The 19,400-nt window shown below is 38.9% G+C and overlaps 2 protein-coding genes and 1 long non-coding RNA gene across 4 annotated transcripts; 2 read left to right on the plus strand and 1 right to left on the minus strand.

The window, feature by feature from the left end:
• Positions 1-1,724: 1,724 nt before the first annotated feature.
• LOC103505480 (E3 ubiquitin-protein transferase RMND5A-like) lies at positions 1,725-13,290 on the plus strand. Its single transcript, XM_026820589.1, has 10 exons — positions 1,725-1,876; positions 2,600-2,810; positions 3,394-3,517; positions 3,864-4,001; positions 4,630-4,798; positions 4,972-5,481; positions 8,827-9,037; positions 10,662-10,752; positions 11,404-11,558; positions 13,165-13,290. The coding sequence occupies exons 1-10, from the start codon at positions 1,741-1,743 to the stop codon at positions 13,226-13,228; spliced, it is 1,809 nt and encodes a 602-aa protein (XP_026676390.1). The 5' UTR covers positions 1,725-1,740; the 3' UTR covers positions 13,229-13,290.
• On the plus strand, positions 5,870-6,261 carry LOC113465880. The gene is made up of 2 exons (XR_003390456.1): positions 5,870-5,945; positions 6,041-6,261. It is a non-coding gene; the product is annotated as an uncharacterized LOC113465880 (long non-coding RNA).
• LOC103505489 (protein transport protein Sec24A) lies at positions 13,291-19,121 on the minus strand. Of its 2 annotated transcripts, XM_026820776.1 has the most exons (4): positions 18,921-19,121; positions 16,796-17,401; positions 15,930-16,644; positions 13,291-15,899 (listed from the first exon to the last, which is right to left on the minus strand). In XM_026820776.1, exons 2-4 carry the CDS (start codon positions 17,284-17,286, stop codon positions 13,311-13,313), a joined length of 3,795 nt encoding a protein of 1,264 aa, XP_026676577.1. In that variant the 5' UTR covers positions 17,287-17,401; positions 18,921-19,121; the 3' UTR covers positions 13,291-13,310. The 2 variants fall into 2 exon arrangements, with proteins under 2 accessions (XP_026676577.1, XP_017297883.1); XM_017442394.2 differs by having other exon boundaries at positions 13,291-16,644.
• Between the last annotated feature and the right edge of the window lie 279 nt (positions 19,122-19,400).

Consider the following 19,400-nt stretch of genomic DNA (forward strand, 5'->3'; position numbering starts at 1 on the left):
ACTGTAACTGCTAAGGTCTTATCGTCCCGATGTCAAAGAGCGAAAGAAGACAGTATAGGAGAAAGCCAGCCGTTCCGAGAACGAACATTATCCCATCAGGATAAAATACGCCCGGGCATAGATTCGTAGAAGCTTAACCCATCCCTTAGGGCTGTCTGGCCCCTACACCTAAGCCCTAGATTGGGCTTTTTGTGTAGCTCGAGAAATAGACGGTTCGGCCGCTATTTAGACTTCATAAATGTTCCATTGTTATTTTCCCCTCATCCCTATAGCCCCTAATGACAAATTTCACGTTGTAACACTGCTATGTTTCACAGATATTCAAACAATGATGGGCATGCTGATGTATCTACCCCATGGCATAGCTTGCTCGCCGTACGCTCACCTCCTGGAGTCAGCTCTCTGGGGAGAAATAAGTGACGTGTTTATCAGGGACGCTTGCTGTTTACTTGGCCTTAGTTTGGATAGTCCTCTTACTGTTAGGTAAGATGATTATTTGGCCTTATAGTCCTCTTACTGTTAGGTAAGATTTTAAGCGACGAATTTTTCTGAGTGATTTTAAGCGGCGAATTCTTCTGGGTGATTTTAAACAACGAATTCTTCTGGGAAAGTGTGGCCACGCGTTTGAGGAGACCACATAGCTAGGTGAATCTCATGTAAAGATAGTTAAGAAACATTCTGTATTATCAATTTAAAATACTCAGTGAGTTTTATTTCATATTATTTTAAAAGTTTCATGCTTAATTAACTTTACACAGGTTATTTCTAAGTAAATTCAAATACTTGAGTGCAGAGCAGTAAAGAAAAAAATCAATTAACTGTAATGTTGAAAACTATTACTTACCTCAGTAAAGATGCTACAACAGCTCTTCTGATAATATCAGACTACGTTCATAAAAAGTGTTTGTGCTACAAGTGGGCTCTCTTATCAGTAACCGAGCTAAGGTTGATAGTGCTACAAAGCTAATGTGCATTTTGGTGCTGATAACAACTGAACAAATAAAATGATTCAGTGAACTAGTATCATGGCAGTTACACTATGATGAAAGGAGCCTATATTTACTTAAAAACCTACACTTCTGTGGACACTATTTAGCCAAATTTGGGTAACTGAAGACTGAAGTGATTGTAACTTTTGCTTAAAGCTTTAAAGAAAGAAAAAAAAATTAATTTAATCCACAAAATCCAAAATCTGCAATTTAACCAATCAAAATTTTCAAATATTTCAAAATTTCAAATTCAAAAAATTGGCGCTCTTTTTTTAGTACATGAAATATGAAATAGAGCGCGCGCTAAGAGCGTACGATAAAAGGCATGTGTACGGTAATTTTTGTTTAGTGCAACTTGCAACAGTGCAAAAGGCAAGATAAGAAAAAGAAAAGTTAGAAAAGTACTAAGTACCTACCTACTACCTACCTAAACCTAATCAAGATCAAGCTGATCAAGAAAGAAAAGAATTAAAAAATTTGCTCGTTATTTAAGTTATTAAATTAAAAGTACTTATTTGACAAGTGAAGTAGCTAGTCTGGTTTCCGATAGTTTCCTGACTCCTGAGTTTTACTTTGTTGGAACCCTATGCTGAAATCCAAGTCTCATCTGTGTGATACCAAATTATCAAAGAGAAAGTAGGTACTTACCAAACGATAGAGGAATCAGGGGCACTATCTACAATGGATGCTTGTATGAATGTGGAGAAGGAAGTGGACAAGGTCCTATCCAGAATCAGGGGCACTATCTACAATGGATGCTTGTATGAATGTGGAGAAGGAAGTGGACAAGGTCCTATCCAAGTTTAGTGACATTCAAGATCATGCACAGCGTACAATAGATGACACCGCACAATATGTTGCAAACCTCAAAAATGAATTGGATCAGTGTAAGTACCTTACTCTCATTTACAGTCAATAGCCTTTCTTGGCCTTATAGTCCTCTTACTGTTAGGTAAGATTTTAAGCGACGAATTTTTCTGAGTGATTTTAAGCGACGAATTCTTCTGGGTGATTTTAAACAACGAATTCTTCTGGGAAAGTGTGGCCACGCGTTTGAGGAGACCACATAGCTAGGTCATATTTTGGTCTGAGACTTCTTAAATGTTCCATTGCTTTTTTCCCATCATCCCTGTAGATTCGTAGAAGCTTAACCCATCCCTTAGGGCTGTCTAGCCCCTACACCTAAGCCTTAGATTAGGCTTTTTGTGTAGCTCGAGAAATGGACGGTTCGGCCGTTATTTAGACTTCATAAATGTTCAATTGCTATTTTCCCCTCATCCCTATAGCCCCTAATGACAAATTTCACGTTGTAACACTGCTCTATGTTTCACAGATATTCAAACAATGATGGGCATGCTGATGTATCTACCCCATGGCATAGCTTGCTCGCCGTACGCTCACCTCCTGGTATATTTTGGTCTGAGACTTCATAAATGTTCCATTGCTATTTTCCCTATAGATTCGTAGAAGCTTAACCCATCCCTTAGGGCTATCTAGCCCCTACACCTAAGCCTTAGATTGGGCTTTTTGTGTAGCTCGAGAAATAGACGGTTCGGCCGCTATTTAGACTTCATAAATGTTCAATTGTTATTTTCCCCTCATCCCTATAGCCCCTAATGACAAATTTCACGTTGTAACACTGCTATGTTTAACAGATATTCAAACAATGATGGGCATGCTGATGTATCTACCCCATGGCATAGCTTGCTCGCCGTACGCTCACCTCCTGGAGTCAGCTCTCTGGGGAGAAATAAGTGACGTGTTTATCAGGGACGCTTGCTGTTTACTTGGCCTTAGTTTGGATAGTCCTCTTACTGTTAGGTAAGATGATTACTTGGCCTTATAGTCCTCTTACTGTTAGGTAAGATTTTAAGCGACGAATTTTTCTGAGTGATTTTAAGCGGCGAATTCTTCTGGGTGATTTTAAACAACGAATTCTTCTGGGAAAGTGTGGCCACGCGTTTGAGGAGACCACATAGCTAGGTGAATCTCTAATTTCATTTCCAGGATCTTCGTGGGATTGATCTTTTTGGAAAAGGATTCGTATAAGCCCAACCCATCCCTAGGGCAAATCCCCCAACACCTAAGCCTCAGAGTGGGCTTTTTGTGTATGGGCTCTTCACACCTAAACTTCTATCTTGCCCTGGAAGCCAGCAATGGCATTGTAGTGAAATATTGGGATGCGAGAGGAAAAATGGCTAATGGTCAAAGATCCCGACATTTGTAACATACCTGAGCTGTTTCCTCCTCTGTCGAAACAAACTTGAACTATTTTGCTAGAGGAGGATTCAGCTCTAGGTTCATTGAGCTTGTAAAAGAATTGTTAGATAAAAAAAAAAAAAAAAAAAAAAAAAAAAAAAAAAAAAAAAAAAAAAAAAAAAAAAAAAAAAAAAAAAAAAAAAAAAACAGCTCAATTACATATTTTGAAAGATGCTCTTCAAAAAGTCAAAGACACAGTGCAGAGATTAGCAGCTGATCACAGAGACCTTCATAGTACAGTATCCAAAGTTGGCAAAACTATAGACAGGGTAAGTTGATTTGTAAATAAAGAAAGTTAAAGAAAAGGTTACTTGAGGCATCAGCTGTGTTAGTACTATTAGTCAACTTGTTAATGAGTACCTACTCATTTGTAGGTGTTCTCAAGTAAAATGTTGTTGGCATTGGGAAAAAAACTATGAAGAATCAATGACTCATGAAGAATTAATTGATATGTACCTATGGGATAGAGCATCACTGGCTGCTAGTCACCAGCTGTTCATAAACTTAAGTAAGTAAGTAAGTAAAAGCAAGAGACAAAACTAGTGAGGTATTACAAGTATAATTTTGGTATCAACTGATATCTTTTCCTCATTATGATCTTTTCCTTCTTTGCAGAATTTTGTTTCTGATTTTGCTGTTATTAGTAAAGATGATGTATTTTCTGGACCTGGAAGTGAAAATCTCCTAAATCAAGTGATCTGCAAACATTTCTACAGACAAGGAATGTTGGAAATAGCAGATGAACTTGCTAAAGTAAGTTTCAAGCCAGGAGAAGAAATCTTTACCAAGTATTTTCATAATAACCTATATCTCTACAAGTCTACATCTATAACTTATATCTCTACATCTTCAATCAAAGACCATCACTTTACTTTGCCCTAGTTGCAAAAACCTCTTTTACTTTCTATTGCACTTGGTTTTTCTCTTAATTTGTCTACCTAAATAATGCAATGTTCAATTGTTCACATTACCTTTTTAACTGTACATAAATCCATTGATACATAGTATCATACAAATGTTGTGGTGGTTTCATCATTCCTTATCACAATACTTCCCAACCTGGCGAGATCTTTGAGAATTTCTTCAACGAAATATTTGCTTTTCCCATAGGGATTTGTACAGCCTTGTCCCGTGGGATGATCCTCAGTGAATGGCAAGAACTTGGGCGTTCCGTAGACAGTAGACGAGGAGGAGAACACAAAGTGGTAAACTTTGAACTCTTGCATTACCTGCGGGCGAGGGAAATCGTTATTCTTGTTAAAAATTCGTAAAAAAAAAAAAAAAAAAAAAAAAACTGTACATAAATCCATTGATACATAGTATCATACAAATGTTGTGGTGGTTTCATCATTCCTTATCACAATACTTCCCAACCTTTTAGGAAGCCAATTTGGAGACTGACACATCAAACAAAGAACCATTCACAGATTTGAACAAAATTCTGGATGCTCTCAAGAAAAGAGATCTTTCACCTGCTCTTCAGTGGGCCCATATCCACAGGGAACAACTTCAAGCTCAGGTAAGGATGTGGGGGGGGGAACCTTCACTAATCTAGAATTTTTTAATAAAATATATTAGCCATATAGGTGTGAATTTTTGAAAGTTCAAGTTTGTAAATAGGTTAAACTATTTCAAATGACAAAAAAGTTAAATTTTTGTGTGAGCATCATGACCTAATAAATATCATGTTCATCTACCCTCATGTGAACTATGAACAGACCAGGTCTGGTGTCTTACTTGATATCTGTGTTGCTGTACATATCTCTTCCTCCTATCACTTCAATCAAGAATGATACCCCAGATGAATATGAAGATGACCTGGACAACATGGTGAGGAAAAATATCTTGGATGATTTCAAGTATAGAGCTCACTGTAGCACTCATTTTGAAAACCAAGAAAGTTACACGTATGTATGGCACACAACACATGACTCATACATTGTTGAGTATAACCAAAGTGACTATGATTATGATGACACTGTAGGGAATAATAAAAGTTCACCTCAGAGCATTAGACCTGATGAGAACATGAAGTTTGTCAATCACACCTTGAATTTATTCCATGCTCATCATGGCTATGATGACAAGAATGAGAGTAATGAAACCAAGAACTGGTCCAGATCAATTGCCATTGATATCAGTATAGATTCATTTCTACATCCAAAGACTGCATTAGATCGACAAACTGTAAACAAGATCAACTATTACATGCCCATTGTATGCCTCATTTGTTGTATATGTTATTGTTGCAATATGTGTGCAATTTTGCTTGAGCTTACAACTATTAAATGTGAATGCTAAGTCTTCTTCTTCTTTTTCTCCGCCTTTTCCCATGTACAGACAAGACGGGTCGGCGTTTTTCGTCAGCCTCTCAATCAGCCCTAACTAGGGTGATTGCTTTGGGCTGAAATTTAGTTTTGGCTACAAATTTCACGAGTATGATTTCAAAAATGAACGAGGCAAGTAGGAAAGCAAAATTTTCCTACCTGCCTCGGCGGTGTAGTGGTCAAGACGCTCGCCTGGTAAACAGGAGGGCGTGGGTTCAATTCCAGCTGAGGTATGGAATTTCATCCTCAAATAATTTGAGAATTTGATCACAATAATAGCAGTAGCCTACTGCTGGAGTAAAGGGACTTTTCAGTGCTATGCGAGCAGTATAAATAAGCACTATTGTTATTATTTATTATAAATCCCAAGGTGCTTTCAGATATTCGCGATTTCACAAATAAACTTGGGTCAGTGGCCATATGGGTTTATTTTTGATCCACTAGGCAGATTGTATAAATCCTAAGGTGCTTTCAGATATTCGCGATTTCACAAATAAACTTGGGTCAGTGGCCATATGGGTTTATTTTTGATCCACTAGGCAGATTGTATCTCAGCTGCATCAGAGTACCCATACCCAATCGGCTAAAATAGTCCCCCACCCTGGTATCAACCTACATAAAAGTAATATGTATTTTCCTAGCGGGAAACGTTTGGAAACGGAACCGATTCCGATGGCGCGCCGGCATCGTGTATCTCAGCTGTATCAGAGTACCCAATCGGCTAAAATAGTCCCTCCCCCATCCTGGTATCAACCTACATAAAAGTAATATGTATTTTCCTAGCGGGAAACGTTTGGAAACGGAACCGATTCCGATGGCGCGCCGGCATCTTTTTTTTTTTTTAAAAGAGGTTTGACAAAGGGAACTGTAACTGCTATGGTCTTATCGTCCTGAAATCGAAGAGAGAAGGAAGACAGGATAGGAGAAAGCCAGCCGTTCCGAGAACGAACATTATCCCATCAGGATAAACCCGCCCCGGGCGGGAATCGAACCCGCGGCCTAGCGCTTACAAGGCAGACGCACTACCAACTAAGCTAACTAGGCTGGCAAAGAGAGAAGGAAGACAGGATAGGAGAAAGCCAGCCGTTCCGAGAACAAACATTATCCCATCAGGATAAAATCCGCCCGGGCGGGAATCGAGGATAGGAGAAAGCCAGCCGTTCCGAGAACGAACATTATCCCATCAGGATAAAATCCGCCTCGGGCGGGAATCGAGCCCAGTGGCCTAGCGCTTACAAGGCAGACGCACTACCAACTAAGCTAGCTAGGCTGGCTGAACCTTAACTTAATTTATGCCGTAGGACGAAAGCCAGCCGTTCCGAGAACGAACATTATCCCATCAGGATAAAATCCGCCCCGGGCGGGAATCGAACCCGGGTCTAGCGCGAGCCGTTCCGAGAACGAACATTATCCCATGAGGATAAAATCCGCCCCGGGCGGGAATCGAACTCGCGGCCTAGCGCTTACAGGATAAAATCCGCCCCGGGCGGGAATCGAACCCGCGGCCTAGCGCTTATAACCCGTTCCGAGAACGAACATTATCCCATCAGGATAAAATCCGCCCCGGGCGGGAATCGAACCCGCGGCCTAGGTGTTCCGAGAACGAACATTATCCCATCAGGATAAAATCCGCCCCGGGCGGGAATCGAACCCGCGGCCTAGCGCTTCCATCGAGAACGAACATTATCCCATCAGGATAAAATCCGCCCCGGGCGGGAATCGAACCCGCGGCCTAGCGCTTACAAGGTAGAAGTCTTATCGTCCCGAAATCGAAGAGAGAAGGAAGACAGGATAGGAGGAAAGCCAGCCGTTCCGAGAACGAACATTATCCCCGCCCCGGGCGGGAATCGAACCCGCGGCCTAGCGCTTACAAGGCAGACGCACTACCAACTAAGCTAACTAGGCTGGCTAAGCCGGTATCTTGGATTTCCAATGGTTTTGTCTTTTGTGTAGGTGACTTTCCCAAAACCCTTAGTAAATTTTAGGCCCTGGTCTACAATGTTATTCGACCTTGAAGTATGCTAGCATACCGTTCAGACCTAGTTTCTGTGCGTACTCCAAGGTTACCAAACATTTCAACATGAACAAGGAACATGTTTACATGTATTACCAGTAACCTTGACTATAGTTGTTCACGTTTTACATTAACGCATTACCAAACATTTCAACATGAACAAGGAACATGTTTACATGTATTACCAGTAACCTCGACTATAGTTGTTCACGTTTTACATTAACGCGTTACCAAACATTTCAACATGAATAAGGAACATGTTTACATGTATTACCAGTAACCTTGACTATAGTTGTTCACGTTTTACATTAACGCGGTATTGCTGTCATACCAAGTTTCTCGACGGATTTTATGGTTCTCGTGTACATTTTGTAAATAGAAATATAATTAATCTTCTTCATTTGTTTTCTAATACATGAATAGTATGGTCGCCCTTTGACAAGTAATGTGCCGTGTTGTTTTTATTATTTTCAACTTAGCACAGAGAATCTCCACCTAGCGATAACCTATATTAAGCTTCTCATTTTTGGTATGCACGGAGCTTGTCACAGAAAAAGGACATGTTTTCTACAAAAGGTCATTGACACTAAAGCAAAAAAGATATTTCACAGAGGGAACTCTAATTGTTAAGGTCTTCTCGACCGTCATGCGTCACCAAAGAGTCATTTGATAGTGAAGAGAGCCATTACTACAAAGTTCGGAGTACGAAGTCCGTTCAGGCCAGGGGGCTCTGGTCTTATTGACTATTGGTATTGGTATAAAAACATTATTTATTTTTCAGTAGGAACAAGTGTACACTAGATTTAAATACACTAGTAAAAGTAAGTGAATGCCTATCTAGATAATTACTTAATGGTTGGGGTCACGAACCAAGTCAAAACCAGGCTCAAGTTCAACTCTCAGATCAAACAGTCCATTTTAAAAAATCTCAGCCAAATATACCACCCTATCCGAGATTCAAACCCAAGGAGACCAAAACTCAGTCCATAGTTCCATTATCGACTACACGACCTCCCATACTAAGAGACCAAAAAATATATTTTGGTCTGAGACTTCATAAATGTTCCATTGCTATTTTCCCTATAGATTCGTAGAAGCTTAACCCATCCCTTAGGGCTATCTAGCCCCTACACCTAAGCCTTAGATTGGGCTTTTTGTGTAGCTCGAGAAATAGACGGTTCGGCCGCTATTTAGACTTCATAAATGTTCAATTGTTATTTTCCCCTCATCCCTATAGCCCCTAATGACAAATTTCACGTTGTAACACTGCTATGTTTAACAGATATTCAAACAATGATGGGCATGCTGATGTATCTACCCCATGGCATAGCTTGCTCGCCGTACGCTCACCTCCTGGAGTCAGCTCTCTGGGGAGAAATAAGTGACGTGTTTATCAGGGACGCTTGCTGTTTACTTGGCCTTAGTTTGGATAGTCCTCTTACTGTTAGGTAAGATGATTACTTGGCCTTATAGTCCTCTTACTGTTAGGTAAGATTTTAAGCGACGAATTTTTCTGAGTGATTTTAAGCGGCGAATTCTTCTGGGTGATTTTAAACAACGAATTCTTCTGGGAAAGTGTGGCCACGCGTTTGAGGAGACCACATAGCTAGGTGAATCTCTAATTTCATTTCCAGGATCTTCGTGGGATTGATCTTTTTGGAAAAGGATTTTGTTACGTTCTGTCCTGTGAATGCCCCTATGAACTCTTCACACCTAGATTCGTATAAGCTCAACCCATCCCTAGGGCAAATGCCCCAACACCTAAGCCTCAGAGTGGGCTTTTTGTGTATGGGCTCTTCACACCTAAACTTCTATCTTGCCCTGGAAGCCAGCAATGGCATGAGCGGAGGTTGTCTCAGAAAAAGGACATGTTTTCTACAAAAGGTCATTGACACTAAAGCAAAAAAGATATTTCACAGAGGGAACTCTAATTGTTAAGGTCTTATCGCCCTGTGACAAGTAATGTGCCGTGTTGTTTTTATTATTTTCAACTTAGTACAGAGAATCTCCACCTAGCGATAACCGATATTAAGCTTCTCATTTTTGGTATGCACTGAGCGGAGCTTGTCACAGAAAAAGGACATGTTTTCTACAAAAGGCCATTGACACTAAAGCAAAAAAGATATTTCACAGAGGGAACTCTAATTGTTAAGGTCTTATCGCCCCGAAGGCGAAGAGAAGACAGGATAGGAGGATGCCAGCCGTTCCCAGAATTGACACTTTGGAGATCCGCGAACTAGGGCATTATTTGTAAATTTCGAAGTTCATAGTTTCGTATCTTCCGTCAGTTTTAAAAGAGGATAATATTAAATACGAACAAGAGAATTTGATTTAATATTGGTTTGTATAAACATTTATTTGAATTATTTTCTTAATATAGGTACTATAATATTATATATTTTTTCTTTCTTTACAATCAATTTTTACCTACTAGTTCCTAAAAACATGAAATACCTACATAGGTACAATTTTAAAATAATAAACATAAATAGAAATTATTATACCTAATTGAGGGAATAGGATATCTGTACCGACTCAAGGAAAGGACAATAAAAAAAGTGAAATGTAAGTTTTTTCACCTACACGGGGAAACTACTTTGTGTTACTCAACCAGCTCCTCCGTTCTAAGAACGTGGATTCAGCAGCACACAAGACTATCAACCAGTCACCTTTTCAGATAAATGCAACACTTCGCACGACGTTACTTGATGTGTTTTTTTATGGTTGATTTAAGACCCTTAACCTTAGCCAAAGGACTTAAACTACAATTTTGGGACTGCAATAAATAATCAAGTAGGCTGGATTAGCCAATTAACTATCTTAAAAAATAAAAGGGCTCTCTTTAAACAACTTTAAAGGATAGTTCAGCTATTGCAGTGTTTGGATATGGCTTCCCTATCTCCTATCTGAAAAAGTTTTCGATGGTTATTATATTCAGAGGACATTTTGTATCACGACCAAAAAAGTGCATCACAGAGGATTTATGTGAAATACAAACAATACATACGTTCTGTCCTGTAGTTCCCTTTTATTATTATTTGTCGTTTACACCTGAACCCTGTTTTCTTCCAGTGTGAATGCAGGCTGTGTTGCACTTCCCGCTCTGTTAAATATCAAACAAGTCATGCAGTCCGGTATATGGAGTGGTCATGATGAATTGCCCGTATGTATTTCTTATTATTATTTGAAGAGGTTTGATAGTGTATTTCTTATTATTATTTGAAGAGGTTTGATAGAGGGAACTGTAACTGCTAAGGTCTTATCGTCCCGAAATCGAAGAGAAAAGGAAGACAGGAGAGGAGAAAGCCAGCCGTTCCGAGAACGAACATTATCCCATCAGGATAAAATCCGCCCCGGGCGGAAATCGAACTCGCGGCCTAGCGCAGACGCGCTACCAACCAAGCTAACTAGGCTGGCAATGTATATCTTTAATTTTGGCTTAAAACTAACCTCAGTGGTAGTAGTTAACGCGTTAGACATTGGATCTGGAGGTCAAGTCATGAAATTTATCGAGGTGTCAGGTCATGAAATCTATCGAGGTATTAAGTGGGCATCGACATTTGTGATAATCATCAACCAATGAATATAACACGAACAGTCTAACGATAGAGCTACAACTAATCTTTTTAATGAAATTGACCATGCTATTGCCGTGGGCTGAGGTTCAATTTGTTCATCCAAACACCTGCTGCAGTGTAGAATGTGTCTTCTTCTTTTCCCACTCAAGTGGACCTTAAAATACTAGGTAAGGGGTTTCTCTCCCATGGTAATATTTCATTAACATGTCTCATTTCTCAACCTCTCATTTCCTCAGATTGAAATCGACCTGGGTTCGAATCACCGCTACCATTCTGTGTTTGCCTGTCCCATTCTGAAAACTCAAAGCACGGAAACCAATCCACCTATGAGATTGGTGTGCGGTCACGTGATATCACGCGAAGCTTTGAACAAACTGGGCACCGCTACCAAGTGAGTTATGATTTATTATTTTTTCTTTCATCTACCAATTCTTTCACAAGTTCAATAAATCTAGAGCTCTTTACTTTTACCAGGACTTTAGCTCTCGGCCCAATTCACTCAAACTTTGCAGAAAAGTTCTTTATAAAATGCAGATCAAATGTCTCCTGGAACCCAAGCTCGAGAAATGTATGGCTCGCCAGTTATTTAGGGCGAAAGTTTTAAAAAAGCTTAAAATTGTTCCCATTTCTCAGAACGTTAGTTCTCGATCCAAGTCACTCAAATCTTGCAGAAAGGTTCTTTATAAAATGCAGATCAAATGTCTCCTGGAGCCCAAGCTCGAGAAATGTATGGCTCGCCAGTTATTTAGGGCGAAAGTTTTAAAAAAGCTTAAAATTGTTCCCATTTCTCAGAACGTTAGTTCTCGATCCAAGTCACTCAAATCTTGCAGAAAGGTTCTTTATAAAATGCAGATCAAAAGTCTCCTGGAGCCCATGCTCGAGAAATGTATGGTTCGGCCTTTATTTAGTGCGAAAGTTTTTTAAAAAAGCTCAAAAATGTTCCCATTTCTCAAGACTTTAGTTCTCGATCCAAGTCACTGAAACTTTGCAGAAAGGTTCTTTATAAAATGCGGATCAAAAGTCTCCTAGAGCACAAGCTCGAGAAATGTATGGTTCGGCCTTTATTTAGAGCGAAAGTTTAAAAAAAGCTCAAAATTGTTCCCATTTCTCAGGACTTTAGTTCTCGATCCAAGTCACTGAAACTTTGCAGAAAGGTTCTTTATAAAATGCGGATCAAAAGTCTTCTAGAGCACAAGCTCGAGAAATGTATGGTTCGGCCTTTATTTAGAGCGAAAGTTTAAAAAAAGCTCAAAATTGTTCCCATTTCTCAGGACTTTAGTTCTCGATCCAAGTCACTGAAACTTTGCAGAAAGGTTCTTTATAAAATGCAGATCAAAAGTCTCCTGGAGCCCAAGCTCGAGAAATGTATGGTTCGGCCTTTATTTAGAGCGAAAGTTTAAAAAAAGCTCAAAATTGTTCCCATTTCTCAGGACTTTAGTTCTCGATCCAAGTCACTGAAACTTTGCAGAAAGGTTCTTTATAAAATGCAGATCAAAAGTCTCCTGGAGCCCAAGCTCGAGAAATGTACCGTTTGGCCGTTATTTAGCGGAAAAAGCTCACGTTCCTTACGACTGGCTGTATGCGGTTTTTTTTTACTCTTTACCTATGGGTCGTAGTAACTCTACGATAAATAGATAAGCTTGATGAATTTGATAGTAAATTGAAGATGCATACTAATTGACTAGACTTATTATTTTTAGAGAAAATATACCTAGGATGTATTTTCTCTTCTTCTTCGCCTTTTCCCGTGTACAGACGGGGTCGACGTTTTTCGTCAGCCTCTCAATCAGCCCTTACTAGGGTGATTTGCTTTGGGCTGACATTTGGTTTAGGCTACAAATTTTGCGAGTGAATGCCCTTTGCACTCAACCTTTGCTATTTCTTTAGCAAGGGAAATTTAGGCTGGTATACTCCCTGTTTAAAGTCACCCAGCCAGACTTAGACTTATGATATATTAATATTTATACTAAACCTATTTTATTTTGTTTGAATTTCAGACTCAAGTGCCCTTATTGTCCTGTGGAACAGAGTCCTGCCGAGGCCAGACAGATTCACTTTTAACCTATTTCATCTCACCCAATCACCAATCAGTTTACATGGAGCTCATCTGAGCTAGAGCAAAACTTTCCTTATAAACATGATTTCAAAAATGAACGAGGCAAGTAGGAAAGCAAAATTTTCCTACCTGCCTCGGCGGTGTAGTGGTCAAGACGCTCGCCTGGTAATCTCGAATTCTCAGTAAGAACTCATAATATGCCATACCACCTGCGTTCTTATCTTCAATTAACTTATCATAGAATTCCATCCTATCAGGGCTCGAATCTTTAATAACTTTGACCGGACTCACATAGGCCTTGTCATCATTCAAATAACTAATGAACGAATTAAGTTTCAGTGAGAGTTGCGTTTCCAACTGTGGTAGTTCAAACAAAGTTTCCGGCATCTGAGCCACAGATTGGAAACCAAACAGTCCACTACAGATAGCAGGGGAAGTACCATGTCTTACTAAGATGATGATAAGGTCCGGCATATTCAATAGATAGGTACCTGTTGCTTGTAACCGTTCAGCTGATAGCTGCAAAATCCTAGGTATTGGTACTTGAAGCTCATTCCACTCTATGGTGGGATCTTGATCCAACGTGTGGATTGGATAAAGTTCTGGGTAGATACTCAACATGAGACTATTGAGAGGTAGACATTTCATCTCAGTCATGGCAAACAAGCGATCATCAAGTCTTGTACTCTGCCCAATTCTGAATGCAGGATGTTTGAGTAGCGCCAGAACATAAAGAGGTAACAACTTCAATGAGGATGGTGCTAGTAGGGATCCAGTCAAGTGACCTGCCTGAGTCATCTTGTACGTGGATAACACATCACACACCACATTGAGGAAAGCTTCTCTAGCATCAGATAGTGAATGTTGTAAACTTCTGTCCACTGCCATCTTAGCCAGCAAGCCTGCAATACATGCTTGATCTGCTCCCACCAACACATCATTGATGTTACTAACGACAGGCAGACACAGGGTGTGAACTCTGATGCGTCTATCACCTTTACTTGATGTGTATAACACAGCTACTTGGAAACACGCGTACTGAATGTGAGTCAAGTTCTCATCAATAGAAATTTGAATCCCATAGCCAGCATCTGGGTTAACATTAGGAAGTGCAAGAAGATCTGTAGATCTCACAAAGAAATTTCCATGGAATGTGTGAATACTCATACCCTTCGTGCATCGAATCCTCATCACAGATTCAAAGCCTATCTTTCTGGTCAGATATCTAGAGAACATTCGGTCTAGTTGATATACGTGACTCATGTTTTTACCAGAGTACAGTGGGATGTGATGAATACAACCACTTGAGAACTTGGATACACCTGAAAGAGTTGCCAAGTCGACATACTGACTATTCAAAATGAATAAATCCACAGCAATGTAGAATGACGTACATTCCAGTGCTATTTTCTTATAAAAGTCAGTGGCTGGATTCATGTGTGGAGGGTCATCATTACTTCTTTGATTTGGATTCTCACGAGACTGAAGTGCCCCTGGTCCTCTGTTAGGTAAACAAGTTTGGAATATGGTTATTCTACCTCCTGTGGGTTGTAACAACTTGAATGCTGCTTGAAGTGCGGGTCCCAAAGCACTACCACTATCAAGAGAATCTTTGAATTTCCCAGGTAATTGTTTCAATAAATCCACTATCATGTCATAGCACTCACTCAGATTTACCAAAATGTTTTCAGGACTAGGCAGGAATATATCATCAATGTCGGTTAGAATCATTTGGGAAGGTTGTGTTTGGCCTTCTGCCAAGCTGTAAAAATGAACTGCTGAATCATAGGTGATTATAGCTATGGATGTCCTCCGATCTCCAGGCATAGATTTCAGTTGGTTCAATAGCACTTCACACACAGTGTACAAGTAACCAGACTGAGCTGCTATCTGAGACACATCTAATAAGAACAGATACATTGCAGGCTGCGGTGGATCTCGTACTGTGTAGTCGGCTGTAGCCAAGTATTCCACAGTAGCACTTTGAATTTCAGGCCTTCTGTAAGGATCTCCGAACATTTCTGTGTTCCGGTCATATAGAAACTGTTCATGAACTTCATTTGTACGGAAACAAATGTTACATTTCCATTGTTTACTATCCAGGAACTGAACAAAAGGGTTAATATAAGTTCTACACTGTCTGCATCTCACAATAGTATTCTTAATGACTTTCAAGTTGTTGATATCTTTGAATGGATGAATAAGGAGGCCCAGAGGTAGTCTTGATTTATCTAGTAGTGATTTAGTTTCTGGTATTTTGGTCAGAGTACAACGGAATAGATCACGACTACAATTCATACTCTCAGGGAGGTTCTGAGGTAATCTTATTGGAGGAGGTTCTACCTTGGTAGCAGGCAAGATGTCTCTTGTGTTCAGCAAATCGTGGGGCTCATAACCCCACATTTTGTTCATACCTTGATTTACACTCAGATTTGAAAATTGAGAATTAAGAGTTTGTTGTTGTTGTTGTTGTTGTTGTTGTTGTTGTTGCTGTTGTTGATAACCTGCTTGATTCAAGCTTGGGTATCCGGCTGGTACACTAGGGTAATTTCCAGGTTGAGCTCTAGGAGGCACTTGAATGTTATTGTAAAGGTTGTTGGACGGCTGAAAGTTACTGGAGTTTTGTTGACTGTTGGGTAGAGGAGGAATGTTTGGAATCGGTTGTTGTTGTTGTTGTTGTTGTTGTTGTTGTTGTTGTTGTTGTTGATATAATGAAGCATTGGTTAGAGGTGTTAGTCCATTGTTGAATGGGGCAGTCTTGGAGGATTGACTATAAGTGTTTGGTGGCATTCTAAATGTCTGTTGAGAGTGATTTGCATTCTGTTGCTGTGGTCTTTGAAATTGTTGAGGGACTGGTGTTGACAGAGAGTTAATGGTTGCTCCAGGGGCTTGAAACCTATTTGTTACTAGAGGAGGCCTCATCATATTCGAGCTTCCCAAAGGTGTCTGTAAAGAACTATTGCTGACTGGCACTTGAGGTTGTAAACCAGATATTGGTGGTGCTGCTCCAGATGGCTGAGAAGGATTACTTGCAATTAGTGGGACCTGCATCACATTACTTGCTGAACCATAACTATTAGGACCTTGCTTGTTTGAGACCAGGGGCTGCATTGAAGGATTTGAAGTTGCAAGGTTTTGTTGTGAATAAGCACTTGACATAGATGACTGTGCATTATAAGGAGATGTTAACTGAAATGAACTCTTATCAGCAGAAGACACCTCCTGTATGTTAGCTCTGGAGGGAGGATTCTGCTGGTAAGTTGACATAGGTGCCTGATAAGCTTTATTGAGCATTCCTGAAGTTTGTTGTACAGGTTGAACAAAATTACCAACACTAGCAACTGGTTGTGTCTTCAGATTTTCTGACAAAGTTTGATTACCATTGGTAGTCAAGTAGGGTTTTCCAACACTACTAAATGATGTGGTCTGGAGCTTTATTGAACATTCCTGAAGTTTGTTGTACAGGTTGAACAAAATTACCAACACTAGCACCTGGTTGTGTCTTCAGATTTTCTGACAAAGTTTGATTACCATTGGTAGTCAAGTAGGGTTTTCCAACACTACTAAATGATGTGGTCTGAGGTTGTTGGTTAATATTTTGGTTAGACATATTGGTCACAGGTGTAGCTTGAGTAGTTAGAGTACTCTCAGTACCTACTGATGGCTGTATAGCATTATTTGCTGAAGATGTTTCTACACTGCTTGTTGGAGTCACCTGTGAACTTTGGCTGTAGTTAGAACTAGATGTCACAGATGTGAAAGCACTGTTCTGTTGATATCCACCATTGAAAGGTTGATTAGTAAAAGTGGATGCATATTTATTGTCACTAGATATTGAACTAACAACATTTGTATTGGAAGGGGGATTCTGGGGGTCACTGGTTGATTTATTATTGTAACTCAAGTTGATATTATCCATGTGTTGTTCACCATTTACCATATTTTGTTTAACTTCCACCGGATTGAACTGAGGTAAATTTTTAGCTTGCAAGTTATTTGTAGGTAGTGCATTGGGATTGGTGGAAGCACCATAATGGTATGGTAAACTGGAAGGCTGATGCATTTGATATGGTTGATTGTCACCCAAATAATCAATGTAAAGCCAACAAAGAAAATGATACAGTTGAAAGTATCAGCTTTTCTTCAGCATTTTTGGGACAGCCAGTATATTTAAATTCCTGGAAAAAGAAAAACCAGACAGTGCATTATAATAATAATAATCTCAATATAAATGTGAACAACTTACTGGGTGTCCACAAATTTATGAACACTTACTATTTTCTTCAAACCACCTAGAACATGAATACTGTATCTGAGCTTTTGAAGTAAAACTGAGTGCTTAGAAGATTTTTTTTTCCTTCAATTTATGAATACTGTATCTGAGCTTTTGAAGTAAAACTGAGTGCTTAGAAGATTTTTTTTTTCCTTCAATTGTTATTATTATTAAAAAATCTCGTGTTCCTCTCCAATCAAATGGTCATTAATTAATGCACAAGTTCTATATCCTTCAATTGTTATTATTATTAAAAAATCTCGTGTTCCTCTCCAATCAAATGGTCATTAATTAATGCACAAGTTCTATACCTTCAATTGTTATTATTATTAAAAAATCTTGTGTTCCTCTCCAATCAAATGGTCATTAATTAATGCACAAGTTCTATAATATGTTAAACATTGATAGCCCACAAAGACATCTTTTTATTTCACTTAGTGATCATATTACTGGAAAGAACAGATGATTCATCTTTTGATAAAATTTCATAGGTATAAAATAAATTTTGTATGGTCTTCAGTCTTCTTCTCCTCCTCCTTTATCTTTTCCCATGTTCAGACGGGGTCAGCATTTATAGCAGTCCTGAGGTGACAAAATTTTTATGAAAGGATGCCTTGCCCTTGATTTATCTAGACACAATTTGTTTTGGTATTCAACGATGTACCTATATTAAAAAATATCTGTATAATACATACCTACATTGACAACTTCTAATGCAATTCAATGTTCAGTCTTGATTTCTTGAACAATCCAAGACAAAGGAATATCGCCCATAATAACTATATAGTACAATGATTCCTTGTTTTAACCATCACCAACTCTTACACAGAGGACAGGTTAATTGAAGTATGGGTAGGTACATATTAGGAAAAACCAGACTACCAGGTAAAGAGATAGATTAAATACTTATTTAAAATTCGATATCTTCTAATTCACTAGAATGTTATCAGTCCTGAGGTGAAAAAATTTTTATGAAAGGATGCCTTGCTCTTGATTTATCTAGACACAATTTGTTTTGGTATTCAACGATGTACCTATATTAAAAAATATCTGTATAATACATACCTACATTGGCAACTTACTGCTACAATCTAAACTATAGCCTCTTGTGAATATTTAAATACTATCAGAATGTTAGATAATATACTTACTGACACAGTGCCCCTGAGATGTGGGACTGCCTTCCTCCTGAGTTATACTTAACTCTCTTATCAAATTTCAAGGACAACAATATTTTTTAACCTAATTAACCAATTTATTTTCATGTTAGTTGTATGACTTGAAAATCCCTGAAACCTATTGATGAAGATTAGGTCTTTTCAAAGCCTTTTTTCTTCTCTATTCTACTTTATTAATGAATTAATAAAGGCCACAGAGTATTCCATTTTTCTCTCTAGCAGTGTAATGACTAAGCAGACACTTACCAAGCAGTGAAGTGAAAACGGTGTTCTTTGTCTTTATTTCATGTATAGCAGGAAAATTTGGAGCTTATCTTGAAGATTACCTTACACCTGTTTAACTGTAGCTAAAAACTTTCTGAAATCTTGTAATTTACCATTTCTTTTGCCTTTTTTTTTATCATAAAACTTCAAAACTTACAAATCACAAAAATCAACTTTTTTTTAATTAGATGAACGAAAACTCTATGGAATTCACATGTGGAACTTTTTAATACCTCTTTGTAATTTGATTATCCCCACGAAATTTAAATTTGAAGAACGTACGGTAATTCTCATGGTCATGGAAATACCGTACATCACCATCATGTTCTGAATTTGATAGGGGAAGAGGACCAAAAGTCGGGACCCTACAAAAAATTGAAATGAAAATGTCTCATTGGCATTGGCAATGAACACAAAAATCAAACTGTAGTAGCAGTAGCACCACTGTCCACTTTACAAATT

This window comes from Diaphorina citri, unplaced genomic scaffold (genome assembly GCF_000475195.1).
Source record: "Diaphorina citri unplaced genomic scaffold, Diaci psyllid genome assembly version 1.1 scaffold9, whole genome shotgun sequence".
NCBI lineage: Eukaryota > Metazoa > Arthropoda > Insecta > Hemiptera > Psyllidae > Diaphorina > Diaphorina citri.

Bases quoted from the DNA above. Each gene is read 5' to 3' on its own strand.
- LOC103505480 (XM_026820589.1), top strand. From the start codon at position 1,741: ATGGATGCTTGTATGAATGTGGAGAAGGAAGTGGACAAGGTCCTATCC. The intron at 4,002-4,629 runs GTAAGTTTCAAG...CCAACCTTTTAG, and splicing joins TAGCAGATGAACTTGCTAAA to GAAGCCAATTTGGAGACTGA. The intron at 4,799-4,971 runs TCTAGAATTTTT...TGAACAGACCAG, and splicing joins GGGGGGGGAACCTTCACTAA to GTCTGGTGTCTTACTTGATA.
- LOC103505489 (XM_017442394.2), bottom strand. From the start codon at position 17,286: ATGCATCAGCCTTCCAGTTTACCATACCATTATGGTGCTTCCACCAAT. The intron at 16,645-16,795 runs ATCATTTAGTAG...GCTCCAGACCAC, and splicing joins AACCAACAACCTCAGACCAC to ATCATTTAGTAGTGTTGGAA.